Source organism: Panthera tigris, chromosome E2 (genome assembly GCF_018350195.1).
Source record: "Panthera tigris isolate Pti1 chromosome E2, P.tigris_Pti1_mat1.1, whole genome shotgun sequence".
NCBI lineage: Eukaryota > Metazoa > Chordata > Mammalia > Carnivora > Felidae > Panthera > Panthera tigris.
In genome coordinates, this window is record NC_056674.1 from 3,684,467 (window position 1) to 3,705,909 (window position 21,443).

The 21,443-nt window shown below is 44.3% G+C and overlaps 1 protein-coding gene across 1 annotated transcript in view; it reads left to right on the top strand.

Moving 5' to 3' along the window:
- The first annotated feature begins 356 nt into the window (after positions 1 to 356).
- LOC102959310 (leukocyte immunoglobulin-like receptor subfamily B member 3) overlaps positions 357 to 21,443 on the top strand; it is a 31,047-nt gene continuing 9,960 nt past the window's right edge. Inside the window, 8 exon segments of the mRNA XM_042969996.1 lie at positions 357 to 2,613; positions 2,819 to 2,854; positions 3,021 to 3,305; positions 3,451 to 3,750; positions 3,988 to 4,164; positions 4,167 to 4,268; positions 4,574 to 4,873; positions 9,987 to 10,121. Of these exon segments, the coding sequence (XP_042825930.1) occupies positions 2,565 to 2,613; positions 2,819 to 2,854; positions 3,021 to 3,305; positions 3,451 to 3,750; positions 3,988 to 4,164; positions 4,167 to 4,268; positions 4,574 to 4,873; positions 9,987 to 10,121 (1,384 nt within the window). The 5' untranslated portion in view covers positions 357 to 2,564.

Sequence of the window (21,443 nt, forward strand, 5' to 3'; positions counted from 1 at the left end):
CCTCTTTTGCACTCCACTCACAGAGACTTAACAAAAAAGCAGTGAACTAACATGAGCTAATCAAAGACAAAGCAAACTGTAGAGGCACGGTCGCCTAGATGATTTGTGGGGCAGCATAGAAAATGAACAGGCAGACAGGGAGACAAACTATAAGAGACTTTTAAATACAGAGAACAATCTAAGGGTCACTGGAGGGGAGGTGGGGGTGGGAGGGGAGATGGGCTAGATGGGTGATGGGCACTAAAGAGGGTACTTGTTGGGATGAGCACTGGGTGTCGTATGTAAGAGATGAATCACTGGGTTCTACTCCTGAAACCAATACTACACTCTATGTTAACTAACTTGAATTTAAATAAGTAAACTTTAAAAAAGAAAGATGCATTTTCCAAAGAAAGAAAGAAAATGAACAGGCAGTACCCCACGTTCAAATACCAGTGTGGTGAGTGTAGAGCATGAGCCTAGTTTGGAGCCCTGTCTGATCATTCAGATCACCACCCATGCATCCAGATCCACACAGAACAGAGGCCATCTGGTTATTGCACATGACAGTACAGATCAGCATTTTCTGATGTGTCCCAGGTGCCAGGGTCTGCACTGGGTGCTGCACACACCCTATTGCTGAGTCTTTACCAGAGAACTCTTAGGTAGGGGTCATCTCCTCCCTTATAAAGATGACTTCAGACTCATGAAATAATTTGTCAAAATACACTGGATTAGGGCAACTGTCTACAAATAGGTCTGTTTCCAATTATGTGCCCATCCCACCCCACTGCCACCTTGGTAGAAAGCACAACATTGTCCTGGAACAGAAATTTGTAAAGAGAGTAGATCTCATAGTAAATGCTCTTACCACAACGAAAATCAAAAGAGAAAACAGGATTACATACAGGTAATCAAGCAGACACTCAGGCAAGTATGTTCATAGAAGGACTCAAAAGGCAAAAGTGAAACAATCCAAATGTCCAACAACTGAGAATGAATAAACAAACAAACATTAAAACCAAACGAACAAACCAAAACAAAATTATTAATTGTCTCCAACTAGTGCTTTGTGCAAAGCAGGAGACAGAATCCACAGTCCAGAAGAGCTCATATCTGGGGGACAAGACTGTGAGGAGAAAGGAATGACTCAGGTTTTGATGGAGAGAAGATGATGATGTGTCAGAAAGAGAAAGTCAGAGAGAGGAAGTGTGTGAGAGAGAAACAAACCCACAAACCCAAGCCCAGATCGGAGGGGTGGTTCCCCCTGCGAGTCGCTGAACCGTATGATAACGTGCTTTCCATCCTTCTCATCTTGGGATCACCCACACTATGACAGCCCCATTGGGTCCTCCAGTCAACTGAGGCAGGTGTAGGACACCTCTCAGTTTCTCACTCCCTTCCACATCTCACATGATGACAATCCAGACAGTTTTGCCCTGGAACCCTCCTCCATGACCCCATCCAGCACCACAGTGAAGTGTAGTCAAAGACTCCAGATGTCATGTTGGAGCCACCATATCAGCTTCCTCCTGGTCCCCACTCCAACCCTCACCTCAGATGAAGTGTTTTATTCTCATGGCTCCAAACCTACCTGTCACTGACCCTCCCGTGCACACACGACCTGCCCACCTTTCTCCACCTTCCTCCCGTGAGACCCATGTCTCCACACATGGCCCTCCATGTGCTGACACCAGGCTGAGCTAACCTCTCCAGCCCCAGCAGGGCCCACTCCTCCCCACAAGCAAATTCACCTCAGTTCACCCCCTCCCTCCCCAGACCACACGCACTGAGTTATAAATACACGTGTGTCTTCCCAGGGTGTACTCGCTGAGCACATCTGAACACAGCAGACTCTTCCCAAACCTCCAAGGCCATGAAAACAACAAAGAACTCTCGCTGCCTCTCCCCACCCAATTGTGAATGTATTTGTTACAGAGATTATGTGAGTGGATCCCAAGAACCCACGACACTATGTAGAATTCAGATCAGCTCATCACACAGTGGTCAGATTAAGGTCAGAGCGTTAACACTGCTGGCTATCAACACCATCCTCCTACAGAACATGACTCTCCAGGGCCTGGTGCCATGACTGGATGTGGTAACTACTCACTAAATGTTAGTTGATTGACAGGGTGGTGGAAGGAAGGAAGAGAATTTGCATTTACGGAACTCAGGAAAGGGAAGTGTCTCACCCAGATCACACAACCTCTCTCTGTAAGAGGCACAGGCACAACTGGAACTGAAATTGGGCTGGCTCCCAGGCTAGGACCTCCCCCTGCCACTTCTGGTTCCGGGACCAGAGTCGCTCTCTGGACTTGGGCTTGGCGGGGAACAGGCAGAGCGGCAGGGTCGCGTGGGGTCTGGTGAGACTCACATCTGGTCTGAAAGGTCGCAGGGCCTCTGCTGTCGGGCGTCCTTCAGGGAGAGCAGAGCAAGGCCCCGGAGGGGGTGTTCCCCTTCCTGTAAGGCCTCTCGTGAGGAACCCATGATGGGGACCACAGAGCCTGGGCCATGTCACACCCTGTGCATGTGTCTGTCCTGTGGACTCTGAGGACTTTTAAGCTGTCTGCACCGCTGGGACCATGGGAGGCAGCGTCAGGACCCAGACTCTCACCGCCCTTCTGTGTCTCGGTGAGCTTTCTGGACAAGAGGAGGGATGGGTGGCTCCCGCCCTGCCCCCAGGCCCTGGGCCCTGAGAGACCTCAGGACTTGGGAGGCATGTTGGGGGCAGGACTTCTGGGGGCAAGAGAGTGACCCCCGTGGTCATTGGACCTGACTGGGCCGGGAACAGCTACATGCGGGTGGGGGGACACTCTCACAGGGAACTCTCTTCCAGGGCTGTGTCGGGGTCCATGGGACCAGGTACAGGCAGGTGAGTGCTCCCCAGACCTCCTGTTTCCACCCAACAACCCGCTGGGCGGCTGGGGGGCACAGAGGGTCTGGGCTGATGGTGACCAGTCCGGGAGGGGCCTTGGCGTGACAGGTGGGAAACAGGGGAGAAGGGCACCCTTGCAATTCCCCATCTGACTCCTTTCCAGGGTACCTTCCCAAACCCTCCATCAGGGCTGACCCCAGCCCCAATGTCACCAGGGGGACCCGTGTGACCATCTGGTGTCAGGCATCTCTCCAGGCTGATGTCTACTATCTGTATAAAGAGAGGGTCTCTGAACCCATGTCCATGGAGATCTCACAGGATTCCAGCAACAAGGCCAGTTTCTCCCTTGGATTCATGAGTCCGCACAATGCAGGGCGATACCAGTGTCAATATCACAGCAAGAACGGCTGGTCACAGCGGAGTGACCTCCTGCCCCTGGTGGTGACAGGTAAGGCAGAAGCTGGCCCTTCCCCTGGGGCCCCTCCTCCAGGTGGAAGGGAACAGAGTGTGGCCTCAGGGGACTCTCGCTCACTGTCCACACTGGGGTACGTGGGGCGCTGGCCCCTTTAACACTGCCCCTCCTTCTCCCTCAGGAGTGTACAACCCACCCTCCCTCTCAGCCATCCCAGGCCCTGTGGTGTCCTCAGGAGGGAACGTGTCCCTCTCCTGTAGCTCACAGTACCCATGGCAAACCTTCCGTCTGCTGAAGGAGGGGGGAGCTGACGCGCCCCGACCCCTGGAATTGAAGTTCCCTCGTGAGAAGAGGCAGGCACTGTTCCCTGTGGGCCCCGTGAGCATCTCCCATGGGGGGACCTACAGGTGCTACGTTTCTCCAGCTTCCTACCCGTATGCGTGGTCACTCCCCAGTGACCCTCTGCACCTTCAGGTCACAGGTGAGGGGCCCCTGCCCTGCCCTGCCCCACCTACTTCCTGGGCCCAAATGACTGACCTAAGCCGCGTGCCCAGTGGAGCCCTGGGGGTGATAGAAAGTGGGTGGGGCACTGGCCTCCTGAAGTCAGACGACAGATGGAAGCTATGGTGGAGGGGGGGTGCTCATGAGAGCCTCGCCTCAGGCCCTGGGGCCAACGTGGGGTGTGCATCCCCTGGTGCCTCTGTCCCCTCCCGTCTAGGCGCCTACAGGGAGCCCACCCTCCCAGCCCAGTTGGGCTCACTAGTGCAGCCTGGAGACAACCTGACCCTCCAGTGTCACTCTGAGGCTGGATTTGACACATTCGCTCTGATGAAGGATGAGGGGCTCACACCTCCCATGTGTCTAGATGGGCAGCCCAGCCCCAACTTCTCCCTGGGCTGTGTGACCCCTCCCACGGGGGCCAGTACAGATGTTATGGTGGACACAACCTCTCTTCCACATGGTCGGTCCCGAGTGCCCCCTTGGACATCCTGATCACAAGTGAGGAGCCCCCTCCCCTTGACCAGTCTGCTCAGGGCCCTGGACACATGGTCACCCCTTGGGGTGATGGGATCCAGGCAGAGACTCAGAAGCAGAGGCTGAGATGGGGCTGTGGTCTAAGGAAAGAGACTGAGAAACAGACAGTGAGGGCCAAGGAAATAAAGGACACTCATAAAAGAGACAAGAGGAGCTTAAAGGGAGTCACACAGAGTCCCAGCAGAGAGGACAGTCATCACCCAGCTCAGGGTCAAGGGTGTGTGAAGGGGGAAGCAGATCTATACAGGTCATGAATTTTCCTCCCGCAGGCCTATACGGGAAACCGTCCCTCTCGGCCCAGCCGGGGCCCTCAGTGTCCTGGGGAGAGAATGTGACCCTGCAGTGTCGCTCGGAAATCTGGCTCGACACCTTCTACCTGTCCAAGGAGGGGTCACCTGCTCCTCCCCAGCACATTCGTCTGCAGGACACAACTGCACCTTATCAGGTCAACTTCAACATGAGTCCTGTGACCTCAGACCATGAGGGGACCTACAGGTGCTACGCCTCATCCAGCACCTCTCCCTACCTGTTGTCACACCCCAGTGACCCTCTGGAGCTGCTGGTCTCAGGTGAGGAACCCAGACTCTGTGTCCATTTTGGACCCAGACACTTGGGTCACTGCCCTGTTACGAGACAGCTTTGGGATGGGATGGAGAGGAGGAATAACAGGGGGATCAGCCACCGGGTGATCCCTCCCCACAGGGGATGGAAAAGATGGGGAGCCCCATGCCGTCTCCATGTGTTACCGCCACAAGAGGGACAGGGCAGCACCAGGTGGTTGCAGGGAGGAGACTGAAGAGTTTAAAGGACGAGCTTTGAGCAGAGCAGTGGTGCTGAGGGGGACATGAGGACCACAGCCCACAGCCTCCTTCCTGTTCCAGACAGCATTAGGAATCTGCAGAGCGTCACCCCCATGGACAATCCTCATGTCTGCCGGGAACAGAATCCTCTTAGCCTAGAGGAAACACAGCCTCCCCAGTCCTAGGCTGAACTTTGCTTTTCCTCTGCACTTCGAATATTTACAGAGAGGCCATTCCCACAGGACCTGGGGCCAGGGGAGGTGGGAAGTGAAGGGAGGGGCCTCATGTGTGCAGCAGCATTGAGCTCATTGGTGCCCACTGGGTGGTAGTCAGTGTGAGGGAAAATGCATGAGGGAGAAGAAGCCCATTTGAGTGCAGAGAAAAGAGCAGACTCCGCCTCTGTCCTTGGTGCTGATATCTAGAAAATAAGAGGATCGTGGCACCTATGGAAATAGGTCCACAATATGAAGGGCAGAGTAGGGGCGTCTCTCATTTTCTGGTCAGGAGGATGGGGGTTCACTGGAAGTCATAACGCAGGTTGTGTCAGTTCAGCCACTCTTCACTGAGACATTGACAAAATCCTACTCAGATCTGAGAGTTTGTTCTCTCAGTTGTCAAAGGCAGAATCCCATCCCCAATTTAAAAGACTAAATCGGTTCTGAACTTTGGTGTCAGTAAATTCGGTGGAATTCCTCTCTCTTGGGACTTCAGTAACCACTGACATTTTTTGAAAGGAAGGAGGGAAAGGCTGGATTTCTCCCCAATTTCCGTGAGCACCGGATTGTCAGCTGGATCAGGCCATCCTTCAAAACATCTCTCATAAGATTTCATGTTTCCTATTCTCTCCTCCCATCTGAGTGGTACTTGTTATTTCTTGATATTTCTGTCGTCATTTGATCAAAGCCTATCTCATATCTGTAGCTCTTTATATTTTTGTTCATGTGTCCATCTGCATTTTTATTTTGTCATTTATCTTTATTTTGCATTTCTTATCAGTCTTCATACCTAGATGACAAACTGAATAATTAGAAGCAATGTGAGTTATGGTAATCCTCGCTCCTAAAGAAATGCCTGATATGTGGTGTAGAATCCATCATTTATTTTCAAAAAGAATAAATTGATAGTCAAAGAATAAAACTGCTTTGGAAATAATACAGTCACAAATCAGGGATGATGAGGAGCTGGCTGATGTGAAGGAATGATAAGGTACCCAGACTTTCACTCCATCACACTCCTGATTCTCAGAGCAAAATGAAGCCTCAAATGTTTATTTTTTGCCTCCTAATTAGATGTAAGATGAGACGCTGGAGATGCTTCCCTCCAGCCATTGAGATTGTCATTAGCTAGTTTCAGGGACTCCCTCGACATGAGAGAAGAGATTACTTATGCATTCCTATGTCTTCTCAACCACACTCTATTTTTGACTCTCATGAGTAGTTGATACCCTCAGCCCATCACAAAACAAGCCAGACTCCAAGAAGATGAGTGAGGAGAAATTCTTGATTATAGCACTGGGCTGACAGGTTCAAATTCTGTCAATGAATGCAGGTGACACAGTGGACACACAGGCATCCCAGCATGATTTCAGTCTGCCCTGATCACAACAATCACTTTGTCCACATTCACTAGCCTCAAACAGCCAAGATTACACAGCAGAGAATCTCATCTGAATGGATGACCTTTCTGAGTTCCATCAGCTCAGAGCCAGCCTTTAGGAAAGCCTGAGACAGTGACAAATGTGTGGATCTGGAGGCCTCCAAAGAGGAGGGTCCAGCCCAGGAGAGGGTGGAAAGAGCAGGGGCTTCCACACCAGGTGTCCCTGATTCTGCAGTTTCAGCGGAGATGAGAGTCAGGTGGGCTGGATGAGGCGTGGGTGAATGAGGATGATCATGAGTAGACAGAGGCCTCCTACTCACCTCCTGATGCCTCTATCTCAGAATCTGAACCGTGGTGTCAGCCTCTATGGGACACTCCCCTAGAGAAGAGCCTTCCCTCCTGTGGGCACCATTCTGATGCCCCCTGTGCAGACCTGGGGGCCTTTGTGCCGCTCGGGGCACAACCGAGACCAAGTGGGGCCACACACGGCTCCCAGGAGTAATTTAGTCACCCGTTTGCTTTTTTAAAAATCTTTTTATTAATTTGTCTATTTTGGGTTTGTTTGGTTTTAAATGTTATTTACTATAATTTTTATTTTATATTTCTAAGAAATCAATTATTTTTCAATGGAGCCCTTCTGACTTACTAATAATAATTACATCCATCACAAGAAAATTGAAATCTTGCCTCTTAATTGCCAGATTATACATATATTCTATTTGCATTAAATACCACATGATACCGATATCAACGTAAAATGTTAAGATGGATGTGAAGGTCTCTTTAAGGAAATACCTTCTTTTATCACTCAAATTCTTTTCAGGCAAACACAGCAAAAATTTCTATTTTCTAAGCATAGAATTACTGACTTATCTATTTCAGTTTATTTTTCCATTACTTCAGGGGTTTATTGGAGAAAAAAATCATTTTTAAACAACGAACAAGGAATTTTTCTCCAGACAACTGAACATCTCATGAACAATTATATTTTCTCCTTAAATTTGGCCATGGTGAGATACACTGAAGGCTCTTGACTTGTTCTATGACATCTATCATTCAAACACTCTGATGACATATGTCATTCATTCTTTTTTTTTCAATTTAATGTTTATTTATTTTTGAGAGAGAGAGAGACAGAGTGCAAGTGGGAGAGGGGCATGGAGAGAGGGAGACACAGAATCTGAAGCAGGCTCCAGGCTCCAAGCTATCAGCACAGAGCCTGACGTGGGGCTTGAACTCACAAACCGTGAGATCATGACCTGAGCTGAAGTCGGACACTTAACTGATTGAGTCACCCAGGCACCTAATTCTTACTTTCTGAATTATATAAGCTTACTCAAAATTTTTACATGGAGATTATAAAAAGCAGTGACCTGAAATTGGTTTTTGTTTTTTGAAATCATTTTTTTTTTCATTTTTAGGTCAAAGCAGTTAAAATATAGTTGAAGGATTACCTAAATTTTTTGCTCACCCAGTTTGCTAACACCACTGATTTTCTCTTCCTTATGACTTTGAGATCAAGACTGTGATGTCTTTGGTTCTGGACATTTATATGGAGAGAAGAAAGGTTATATTTTAAGATAAAAATCAAATAATTAGTCCTCTCTCCTTGAACCCTTACAGCAGTTTCTAGAGTTCTTCATGGCAGATAAAGAGAGAAACACAAGGAAAGAGTGAGATGAGTAGGGAGAAGAGAAAGAGGAGGAATTGAAGGAGGAGGAGAAGGATGGTAATAATATTGATGATGATGAATATGACGGTGGTGATTATGACAGTGGTCACAGTCATGATGATGGTGGTGTTGATAGCAATGATGATGGTGATGATGTTGAATATGATGGTGGTTATTTTGATAGTGGTCATGATGATGATGACGGTGGTGATGGTGATGATGGTGGTTATGGTGATGATGATGATGATGATAATGATGGTGATGATGTGGAATATGCTGGTAATGGTGATGAATATGATGATAATGGTGGTGGTGATGATAATGAAGGTGATGATACCAATTTTGATGATGATGAAGCTGGTGATGATGATGGTGATGATGAACATGGTGGTGGTAATGACCGTGATTGTAGTTATGGTGATAATGATGCTGATGATGGCAGTGATGGTGATTATGGTGATGATGGTGATGATGGGATGGTGATGATAATGGTGATGATGGAACTTCCCTCATCTATCTTGTCACACCTGGTCCATTTCGTGTCACCAGGCCCCTACATGCCACCTCCCTGTTCTCTTCTAGACCCTCATACAACCACAGACATGGTTTCATTCCTTACTGAAAAGCATGCTTAGAACTTTTTGAGGACCTGCTCTTCCCAAAGCCTGTGACTCACCTTCTCTGGTCCTCATGTGACTCCCTTCAGTCTTCTACTATTAAGGATTAAGCTGAAATGTCACCTCCAAGTGAGGCCTTCTCTGTGACACTGTTCAGAACTACCTGCATACATAGACTCACAGAGAATCACAATCCAAGGCAGAAATACCATTTAATGTCCCACTAAGTTGATAACACCATTTAGAAAATATTATGAATCTGCATATGTGTGTGTATGTGTCACACTGTAAGTATACCTATCTATATGAAGAATGATTTAATGAAAGAACATCTGGATGAGGAATTTACAAGTGAAGATTGAAAGTCTGACCTGGAGGAAGGAAGCTGCTGGAGAAAGAGTGAAAGGGAACCTTCCCCAGAGTTTCAACCTTCTGTGCACCTGAAATTCAGGTTCCCATGAAAACCAACCCCTCATCCATGGATCCTGGGTGCTCAGTTGTTGAATAAATACAAGCTTTTACACCTACAACTTACCTTGCATGGTCCTGTACCTAGAATGAACAGGAGAATACAGGGGTTCAAGTGTTTCTGCACAGCAAAGCTCTGCTCCAAAAAGTCAGAAGAAAGTTGCAATTCACAAAACACAGGGAGACAGAAATAATCCAATGAGAACAGAGGGTATGCTTAGGGACTACATAATAGTTATATCATGAGAAGTGGGGGAGATAGAAGAACCCACAGGCCAGGGGATAAGTTTGAGTTCATTCAGCTTCTCATCTTCCCCCACTTTTTATTGGTTCCCAAAAGCAGCTGACACCATCCTCCCATCACAAAACAAGTCAGACCCCAACAGTGGTGAGTAGGCGAACCTGTCATGGGACTGGTGTGGAATGTGAAGTCTTGTCAAGAAGAGGCGGGTGCTCTGAGTGGACATCCAGCATCAGGACAATTTTTGTCTCCATGACCTCAGTGTCCTCTTTTTCCCTCAATTCCTAGACTCCCACTCCAAAGATTACACAGTGGAGAATCTCATCCGCATGGGCATGGCTGGCTTGATTCTGGTGGTCCTTGGGATTCTACTATTTCGGGATCACTCCAGTCAGAGGAGAATCCAAGATGAGGCCAGGAGGTAAACACAAGAGACAACAATGCCAACAGTTAGTGTGCCCGGAAATTTCTGCAATAGTATGTGGGCCCTGTGCCGTGTGAACTCCTCACTCGTCATTGTGAGGAGGAGGACTCATGGCTCGTGTACAGGGAAAATGCCTGGACTGTTCTGCCATTAAACTGTGGACTCTCCTTCCCAACCATGGTTGGGTTGTCTTGACTGGCTCTTGTCTTTCCCCTTTCACTGAAACCAGCTTATATCCCGCATTGTAGATATCACTCCACACCTCCATATACCATCACACTCTGGCACAGTTTTAGGTAACCCATTTTCCTCCACTTCTAATCACCATGTACCTTGAGGTCCATGAAGAGGTCTCCATCCCTTCAGTTCAGATAATGCAGGCTGTCTTATTTTATTTTATTTTTTGAGATTATCAAATGAATTATTTATTTATTTATTTATTTATTTATTTATTTATTTATTTTTAATATGGAATTTATTGTCAAATTGGTTTCCATACAACACCCGGTGCTCATCCCAACAGGTGCCCTCCTCAATGCCCATCACCCACCCTCCCCTCCCTCCCACCCCCCATCAACCCTCAGTTTATTCTCAGTTTTTAAGAGTCTCTTATGGTTTGCCTCCCTCTCTCTCTAACTCTTTTTTTTCCTTCCCTTCCCCCATGGTCTTCTGTTAAGTTTCTCAGGATCCACAAAAGAGAGAAAACATATGGTATCTGTATTTCTCTGTATGACTTATTTCACTTAGCATAACACTCTCCAGTTCCATCCACATTGCTACAAAAGGCCATATTTCATTCTTTCTCATTGCCAAGTAGTATTCCATTGTATATATAAACCACAATTTCTTTATCCATTCATCAGCTGATGGACATTTAGGCTCTTTCCATAATTTGGCTATTGTTGAAAGTGCTGCTATAAACATTGGGGTACAAGTGCCCCCATGCATCAGCACCCTTGTATCCCTTGGGTAAATTCCTAGGAGTGCTATTGCTGGGTCATAGGGTAGATCTATTTTTAATTTTTTGAGGAATTTCCACACTGTTTTCCAGAGTGGCTGCACCAGTTTGCATTCCCACCAACAGTGCAAGAGGGTTCCCGTTTCTCCACATTTTCCCGATTTGTTCATTTTAGCCACTCTAACCGGCGTGAGGTGATATCTCAGTGTGGTTTTGATTTGTATTTCCCTGGTGAGGAGTGATGTTGAGCATCTTTTCATGTGCCTGTTGGCCATCTGGATGTCTTCTTTCAAGAAGTGTCTATTCATGTTTTAATGCAGGCTGTTTTAAAGAATCATAAATCAGGTAAAAAGACGCAGCCTGAATGAGATAAATCCACAAAATACCCAACAACTTCTATGCATCACTTCACTTCCATCACCTGGTCTGCACTGCCTCTGAGAAACCCACTGTGCAAAATGCTAATTTGTGGCATTGACCAGTGTCTCTGGTGTATCTTCTCCCTTCATAAGCAATAACAAAGTGCCACTGTGAGGTTCCCGATGGGGAGCCATGTGCAGAACTGATGTCACAAAACAGTACAAGCCAACATAGGATCCCTTTAATGCCACTCTGCTGGCCCCAAAGTGCACTGGTGTTTCCCAGTATTTGATGTGTAATGTAACAATTGTTTCTACTTCTGTTTATGGCAGTTTCAGTGAAATCACAAGACCGAAGCTCCAGCACATCCAGATGAGATGCAAAGAGAAAAAGTATAATATCAATCATGGGAGAGGGACGTGAGCACACTACCTAATACATTACTTGTAGGATGCAAGTTACATGAAATTGAGAGATGGGATTATACTTCTCTCCTTACAGCGAGAGACACATAGCTGTGATCTCTTGTAGCTTGAACTACACACTTTAGTAGCTGTGTACTACTGCTCTTGTAGCTGTGAACTACAAACTTTAGAGATTATACATACATACCAGAATTCATTCACAAGAACACTGACAAGAGATACTCATATTAACAAAAAATCATCATCAGATTATATGCACAGGCAAGAAAAGAGGAAACACAGAAAACTTATGATCTATGTAGGATGTACAAAATTGTACATTCTATATCTGTAAAAATACACCAATAGATTGCAAATGATCGTGTATTTTTATGTTCAAACATGAGAGTGAAAATGTAAGATTATGAAAACCAGGATTATTCTATCCTCATTTAATATGATCTTATCTTATTGATGACATCTATAAAGACCTTATTTCCAAAAAACATGTATTCACAGGTACCTGGGATGAAGACTTGAATGTATCATTTGGGTGACATAATTCAATCACAAAAGCAACCCAATATACACAGGGATGAATTAAGCAGAGAAGGTGTAATATTTACATGTTAGGTTTTTTTTTTTTTTTAATATGCTGAAAGAAATTTGGAAAGACCTAAGTCAGTGGAATGGCATCCCAGGATCACAGCTTGGAAGAAGTGATGTGGTAAAAGTGATGATACCTACTCTCCCAGGCAATCTACCAGATCAATTCAATCCCTATCAAAGTCCCAAAGGCTGTTTCAGCAGAAATGAAAAAGACAAATCTTTAATGCAAAGTTTGCAAAAGGGGGCACCTCAGTGGCTCGGTCGGTTCAGCGTATGACTTCTGCTCAGGTCAATATCTCACAGTTCATGAGTTGGAGCACCACATCGGGCTCACTGCTGTCAGCATAGAGCCTGCTTCAGGTTCTGTCTCCCTCTCTCTCTGCCCTTACCCTGCTTGCTCTCTCTCAAAAATAAACAAACATGTTTAAAAAACTTTGCAAAAGACTCACAATGCCCAAAATCTAGAAAAGGGTGAAGTTGGAGAACACACTTCTTGATTTCAAACTTACTAAAAACAGTGTAATCAAACAGGGTGCTATTGGCATCAACACAGATACACTGATGCATGGAACATTTTTGGAGTATCAGATATAAACCTATACATATGATAAGTTGACTTTTGACAAGGGTACCAAGACCAGTCAGTGAAGAAAGAATAATCTCTTCCACAAATTTGTTGGGAAAACTGGATATCCACCTGCAAGAGAATGAAGCTGGATCCTTACACATTACACACAAAAATTAGCTGTAAATGGATTGACATAAGAGCTCAAGTTCTACAGTCCGACAGAAGAACATAGACTAAACTTTCATAACTTTGACTTGACAACAGTTCCTTCAATATCACACCAAAAAGATAAGTAGTAAAAGAAACAAAACAGATCAATTGAATTTCATAAAAATTAAATATATATGTGCAGTCAACAGTGGAAAAGACAGGGGTGCCTGGGTGGCTCAGTTGGTTGAGCGTTCTACTTTGGCTCAGGTCATGATCTCATAGTTCATGAGTTCGAGCCCCGCATCTGGCTCTGTGCAGACAGCTAGGAGCCTGAAGTCGGCTTCGAGTTCTGTGTCTCCCTCTCTCTCTGCCCCTCCCCCACTCACATTCTGTCTTTCTCTCAAAAATGAATAAACATTAAAAAAATTAAAGAAAGTGGAAACGACAGCCTATAAAATAGTAGGAAATATTTACAAACCAAATATCTAACCAGAGAGTAGTATTCACAATATATAAAGAACACCTTTAACTCAACAGCAAAAACAAACAAAAAATCAACTTAAAAAATTAGTCAAGTGGCTTGAACAGACATTTTCACAAACAGGATACACAAATGGGCAGCAAGCATATGAAAAGAGTCTCAGCTGATTCATCATTAGGAAATTCAAATAAAAGCACAATGAGATACGACTTCGCTCCCACTATATTGGCTGTAATTTGGAAAAAAAAATACAAGTGTCATTGAGGATGTGGAGGAATCTGAACCCTCACATTTTGCTTTTGGAAATGTGAAATGGATCAGCCACTGTGGAAAACCCTTTGGCAGATCATTAAAAAGTTAAACCCAGAATTACCATATAACCAGGAAATTTCACTTCTAGGCATAAGTTTTAGTTCTGCAACATAGATAATTCTAGAAATCCCTGTGCAACCACATGCCGGTAGCAAAGAATATGTTAGTGGAACAGAAACCTGCAAAGAGAGTAGATCTCATGATAAGTGCTCTTACCACAATGAAAAACAGAAATAAAAAAGAATTGCATACAAGTAATCAAGCACACAGTTACGCATGTATGCTCACAAACGACTCACAAGAGACAAAAAGTGGCAATAATCCAAATGTCCACCAACAGATATATGGATGAACAAACAAACAAAACGAAAATATGCATTAATTGCCTCCAATTTGTGCTTTGCACCAAGTGAAAGACAGGATTCACAGTGTGGACAAAGAGCTAATCTGGGGGACAAGAGGCAGTGATGAGGCAGGAATGACTCAGGTTTTGATGGAGAGAAGGTGCTGCTGTTACAGGAAGAGAAGGTCAGAGAGAGAAAGTGTGAAAGAGAAACAAACCTACAAACCCAAGCCCAGATCCAGGGGTGGTTCCCTCTGCAAGTCAGTGAACAGTATTATAAAAGTGTTCCTCATCCTTCTTCTCTTGGGGTCACCCAGCCTGTGACAGCCCCATTGGGTCCTCCTGTCAACCGAGGCAGGTGTGGGACACCTCTCAATTCCTCACTCCCACATCTCACATGATGACAGTCCAGACAGCTCTGCCCTGGAACCCTCTTTCCATGACCCTGTCCAGCACCACAGTAAAGCACAAAGACTCAAGACATCATGTTGGAGTTACCATATCAGCTTCCTTCTGGTCCCCACTCCAGACCTCACCCCTTGATGCACTGTTTTATTCTCATGATCCCAAACATACCTGTCTCGACCCTCCTCTGCACAAAACCCACCCACTTGTCTCCACCTTCCTCCCATGAGACCCACGTGTCTATACCTGATACTCCACGTGCTGATGACCAGGCAGGGTCTGCTTCTCCCCACAGGCAAACTCACCCCAGTTCACCCCCTCCCTCCCCAGACACCACACACACTAGGTTATAATTACACATGTGTCCTCCTGGGATGTACTCACTGAGCCCATCTGAACACAGCAGACTACTTCCCAAACCTCTGAGGCCCTGAAAACAACAAAGAACTCTCGCTGCCTCTTCCCACTCAGCTATGAATGTATTTGTTACAGGGAGTGTGTGAGTGGATCCCAAGAACCCACAACACCACGTGGAATGCAGATCAGCTCATCACGCAGTGGTTAGATTAAGATCAGAGGGTTAACACTGCTGGCTATCAACACCATCCTTCTACAGAACATGAATCTCCAGTGCTTGGTGACATGACCAGATGTGGTAACTACTCACTAAACGTTGGTTGTTTCCCAGGGTGGTGGAAAGAAGGAAGAAACTTTCCATTTACAGAACTCAGGAAAGGGAAGGGTCTCACCCAGATCACACAGCCTCTACAAGAGGTACAGGCAGAACTAGAACTGAAATTGGACCAACTCCCAGGCCCGGTTCTCCCTCCCCCACGTCGTGCTCCAGGGCCAGATTCACTCTCTGGACTTGGGCTTGGTGGGGAGCAGGCAGAATTGGGGTCTTGTGAGACTCACATCTGGTCTGAAAGGTCACAGGGCCTCTGCCCTACAATTTTTAACTGAGATGGAGGTCATCAATACGGACATGAGGGTTACTTCAGAGATAGGATCCAACCACTACCCATTCGACGGTAGTGTGGGCATCCTATAGGTCTCTTGTCCCCCCCTATAGGTCCAAGATTGAACTGTAACTAGCATGCCTGGCCTCCTCTTGGCCCCCAGTGAGGGGATTTTGAGAAAGTTCATGATGAAAAAGTAGCTCCCCTTTCCTGTGGAATTTCTACATCAAAATTCCTCATATATGACATTCTGTGAATCTGTTCTTTCTGATCCTGTTATCCCCTCATGTGAGTAAGAAAGGATGAAAGAAGCTACAAAACAACCAGAACAACTAATTAAATGGCAGTAGTAAGTCTTCACATACCAGCAACCACTTCCAACGTAAATGGATTATCAAAAGACAGCATGACTGAGGGATAGAAAGAAATAACATCCAACTATAGGCTGCCTACGGAAGACTCACTTCAGCTTCAAGTCACAGGATGACTGAAAGGGAAAGGAGGTGCAGTGGAGTGAAAGCACAGATAATAAACGTTGTGAAAATGTAAGGTGTACAAGTGTTGATCGACTCACTTATAATCTGCAAGGTGATTGCCACCATGGCTTTAGCAAACTCCTCCCTCACATCACATAATTACCATCTCTTTATTTGTGGTGAGAATATTGAAGATCTATTCTCTAAGCAGCTTACAAGGATTTAATACAGTATTATTCCCTATAATCACTATGCTCTGCATTACATCTCCAGAATTCATTCATCTTATAACCGGAACCTTGTACCCTTTGACCATCATCTCCCCATTTCCCCCAGCCACACTGCCCCTGCTAAACACCGCTTTACTCTTCTTTGTTTCTGCTTCTAGGAGCTTAACTTTTTAAAATTCCACACATAAGTGAAATCATACATTATTTATTTTTCTCTGTCTGATCTGTTTCACTTAGTATAATGCCCTCAAGGTCCACCCTTGTTCCTGCACATGGCAGGAATTCTTTCTTTCTCATGACTGAATAAGATAGGTAGATAGATAGATAGGTAGGTAGGTAGGTAGGTAGGTAGATAGATAGATAGATAGATAGATAGATAGATAATGTACCACATATTTTTATCCATTCATCCGTTGATGGGCATTAATTGATATGGTTGTTTCCAGGTCTCGGCTATATGTTCATGGGAGTGTAGACACCTCTTCAAGATCCTGTTTTCATTTCCTTTGGATACATACCCAAAAGTGAGATTAACAGAACATCTAGAAGTTCCATTTTTAATTTTTTTTGGAAAACTCCCTATTGCTTTCCATACTTGGCTCCACCAAGGTATATCCTCACCAACAGTGTACGGGATCTTCTTTTCTCTACATCTTCACCAGCATTGTTGTCTCTTCTCTCTTTGATAATGGCCATACTGGTGTGAGGTGATATCTCATGGTGGGTTTGATTTGCATTTCTTTGGTGATTAGCAACATCCAATGTGTTACTGACTGACGTTTCTCAAGTAGACTCCAGAACTCTCCCAGCGCTGTTTATGTTCATGGGTAGCTGTCCAGTTGTTGAAATTTGCAGGGGGACAGAGTCTGTGGTCTCCACGTCACCATTTCTGTGACATCACTCTGAGCATGTACCATTTCTCCTTTTTTTAAAAAATGTTTGTTTATTGGGGAGCCTGGGTGGCTCAGTCAGTTAAGCCTTCAACTTCAGCTCGGGTCATGATCTCACAGTTCTTGGGTTTGAGCTGACAGGTTTGAGCTGTGCTGACAACTCAGAGCCTGGAACCTGCTTCAGATTCTGTGTCTCCCTCTCTGCCCCTCCCCTGCTCATGCTCTTTCTCTCTCTCTCAAAAATAAATAAACGTCAAAAGAATGTTTATTTATTTACTTTGAGAGAGACAGAAAGCCTGAACATGGAAGGAGCAGAGAGAGAGAGGAGAGAGAGAATCCCAAGGAGACCCCACACGGTCAGCACAGAGCCCCATGTGGGCCTCAAACACATGAGATCATGACCTGAACCAAAATCAACAGTTAGATGCTTAAACCACTGAGCCACCCAGGCACCCATGTATTGTCTATTCATAAATAAATTTCCTTTTCATCCACAGATTCTATCTGACAAATGTTGCATTAAGTTTCCAATTATGTATTGATTTATGCCTTACATAGTTCAAGGAGATGTGATTAGATCAATTGTAGTTCATAAGTGCTGCATCTTATATGTGAATGAATTATTTAAATAGAAAAAAATAACTTCTTTATAAAAGCATTTTTGTTTTATATTCAATTTTGGTTATAGCTAGCAGCTAATTTCACTCAATAATAATAATAACACCACAGACCGACACTTTATTGATTTAGAACATGTTTAATGCTTTTGTTTTAGATGAGATTTATTGTGAGTACATTTGAGTCTTCTTATGGAGATGGTGATTTGATCTAATCCTTGAGGAGATGAGTTAATCTGTGGATGTGTGGTAATATGTTAACACTTTTGAATTATCACTGCCACTTTACTGAAGGACTGGTTTATTATGTATTAAGATACCCTGCCTCTCATAGCTTACTTTTGACTGTCCAGCCTTCTTTTTGTTAGATGAAGATTTACATGTTTTCCAAACAAGCAAAGATAAAAAAGAGAGAAACAAGAAAACCCCAGACTCCTAAATACAGAGACAAACTGGTGGTTGCTGAAAGGGAGGTGGTGAAGGGATTAAGAACACACCCTGATGAACACTGAGTAATGGACAGAATTGTTAAATCATTATACTGGACACCTGACACTAAAGTAACTCCGTATGTTAATTCTACCTGAATTTAAAAATACAAATTTAAATAAAAAAATAAACAATTAGCTGAAAAGAAGATTTTGTTTTGTTTTGTTTTCTACAATTACATGAACCAGTTTGAAAGCTATACATTGTACTTTTTTTTTCAATATATGAAATTTATTGTCAAAATGGTTTCCATACAACACCCAGTGCTCATCCCAAAACGTGCCCTCCTCAATACCCATCACCCACCCTCCCCTCCCTCCCAACCCCCATCAACCCTCAGTTTGTTCTCAGTTTTTAAGAGTCTCTTATGCTTTGGCTCTCTCCCACTCTAACCTCTTTTTTTTTTTTTCCTTCCCCTCCCCCATGGGTTTCTGTTAAGTTTCTCAGGATCCACATAAGAGTGAAACCATATGGAATCTGTCTTTCTCTGTATGGCTTATTTCACTTAGCATCACACTCTCCAGTTCCATCCACGTTGCTACAAAGGGCCATATTTCGTTCTTTCTCATTGCCATGTAGTACTCCACTGTGTATATAAACCACAATTTCTTTATCCATTCGTCAGTTGATGGACATTTAGGCTCTTTCCATAACTTGGCTATTGTTGAGAGTGCTGCTATAAACATTGGGGTACAAGTGCCCCTATGCATCAGTACTCCTGTATCCCTTGGGTAAATTCCTAGCAGTGCTTTTTAATTTTCTGAGGAACCTCCACACTGTTTTCCAGAGTGGCTGCACCAATTTGCATTCCCACCAACAGTGCAAGAGGGTTCCTGTTTCTCCACATCCTCTCCAGCATCTATAGTCTCCTGATTTGTTCATTTTGGCCACTCTGACTGGCGTGAGGTGATATCTGAGTGTGGTTTTGATTTGTATTTCCCTGATAAGGAGCGACGTTAAGCATCTTTTCATGTGCCTGTTGGCCATCCGGATGTCTTCTTTAGAGAAGTGTCTATTCATGTTTTCTGCCCATTTCTTCACTGGGTTCTTTGTTTTTCGGGTGTGGAGTTTGGTGAGCTCTTTATAGATTTTGGATACTAGCCCTTTGTCCGATATGTCATTTGCAAATATCTTTTCCCATTCCGTTGGTTGCCTTTTAGTTTTGTTGGTTGTTTCCTTTGCTGTGCAGAAGCTTTTTATCTTCATAAGGTCCCAGTAATTCATTTTTGCTTTTAATTCCCTTGCCTTTGGGGATGTGTCGAGTAAGAGATTGCTATGGCTGAGGTCAGAGAGGTCTTTTCCTGCTTTCTCCTCTAGGGTTTTGATGGTTTCCTGTCTCACATTCAGGTCCTTTATCCATTTTGAGTTTATTTTTGTGAATGGTGTGAGAAAGTGGTCTAGTTTCAACCTTCTACATGTTGCTGTCCAGTTCTCCCAGCACCATTTGTTAAAGAGACTGTCTTTTTTCCATTGGATGTTCTTTCCTGCTTTGTCAGAGATTAGTTGGCCATACGTTTGTGGGTCTAGTTCTGGGGTTTCTATTCTATTCCATTGGTCTATGTGTCTGTTTTTGTGCCATATACATTGCACTTCTAATTTTAGGTAGTTACATGTTATTATAGGAATTCTCATTTATAATTTTGAACAATTTTTTTAATTCCTCCTCTCTTTTAGTAAAAGGACCCAAACTTTGGCTCAACTCTTAGTACTTACATTTCTCAAAAGCTCTGTCATTCTGTCTGTCTCTCTCTCACCTACACATTTCGCTATTTGGATTCAGCTAATATTTTGATTCAGCTTCCTTAAGTACAAATGTATATGTGTAAGGATATATACATGTAATTTTCCAATGTTTATATCTTTGCCATTTTCCCTCACTATCTCATATTATTTCCTTCATTTCAGATTTTTTGTTCTTCTAACTGAATTACACCATGTAGTGTTGCTTTCACTGAGTGTGAAATCAGTAAAACAGATGAGACTTTGCAGCTCTGAAATGCCTTATTTTATTTTTTTATAACCATATTTCAGTAGTACCTTAAATTCTATCTAAACACCAGAACAAAATGGCCAACAAGATTTTAAAGAAATGACTATTAGTACAAACAAGCTTTCAAAATAGGCATTACACTTATAAACTTTTTAATTATATGAGGTTGGGGAAAGATTGGATAGTATGGGAGACTTTGGAAGCCACCACAAAGATTTCCTTTGGCAGATAGTGTTCTCTCTCTTTATCCAGATACTTCATAATTTTTTTTGTTTTCAAGGAGAGGACAAAATGCACATGCTTGGAGGGGAAATCAATCTGGTGGTTGAGGAAAGAACCCACAACCCCTCCTCATCTCTCTTGAAGGCACACCCTGACCTGGTGACTTTAACATGTGGGACATGAGTCCTAACAGGGCAGATGGGGTGACCTGATTCCACAGAATTTACGAATTTGTCTCTGCAGATGCTTTCACTATTGGCCTCAGTAGTAATTTGGCTCAGTATACAATTCCCTACCAACACTTCATTCCTTGGGGATATTTGTCAGTAGCTTCTGGCACCCATTTTTACCTTTGGGAAATGTGGCCTGGAGGTGGCCTTTGCACTTTCCCCAGGAAGTAATTTTAGGACGTTTCTGCAGACCCAACAAGCCTCTGTTGCATATTTTTCAATTGAGGTGAAATTCACAAAGAATAACATTAACCATTTTTACAGGTACAATTCAATGTACGATTTTTAAAATCTAATTTACCCTGGATTTCTTCATTTTACTATGAAGTGTCAACATACGGGTTTTATTTTTAAATGTGCATCCACTACCATTTAAATCGTCTTTCCTCATCTTTGGAAAATACTCAAATTACTTGCCTCTTGGGCAGTTGGGAGACAGCATTCTCCGTCCTTTCTTCCTGACACAGTAGATGTGACCTTGGCCCTCCTCATTCTACTCCCAAGTACCTGAAGTCTCCATTTCTGGCCTATTCCGCAGTCTGGAAAGTTTCCTCAATATTGTGTTCCAGCTTCCTGACAAACTCTCCAGGCAGGTCTTCCCCTTGACAGAATGAAAGCTTAGAACGTA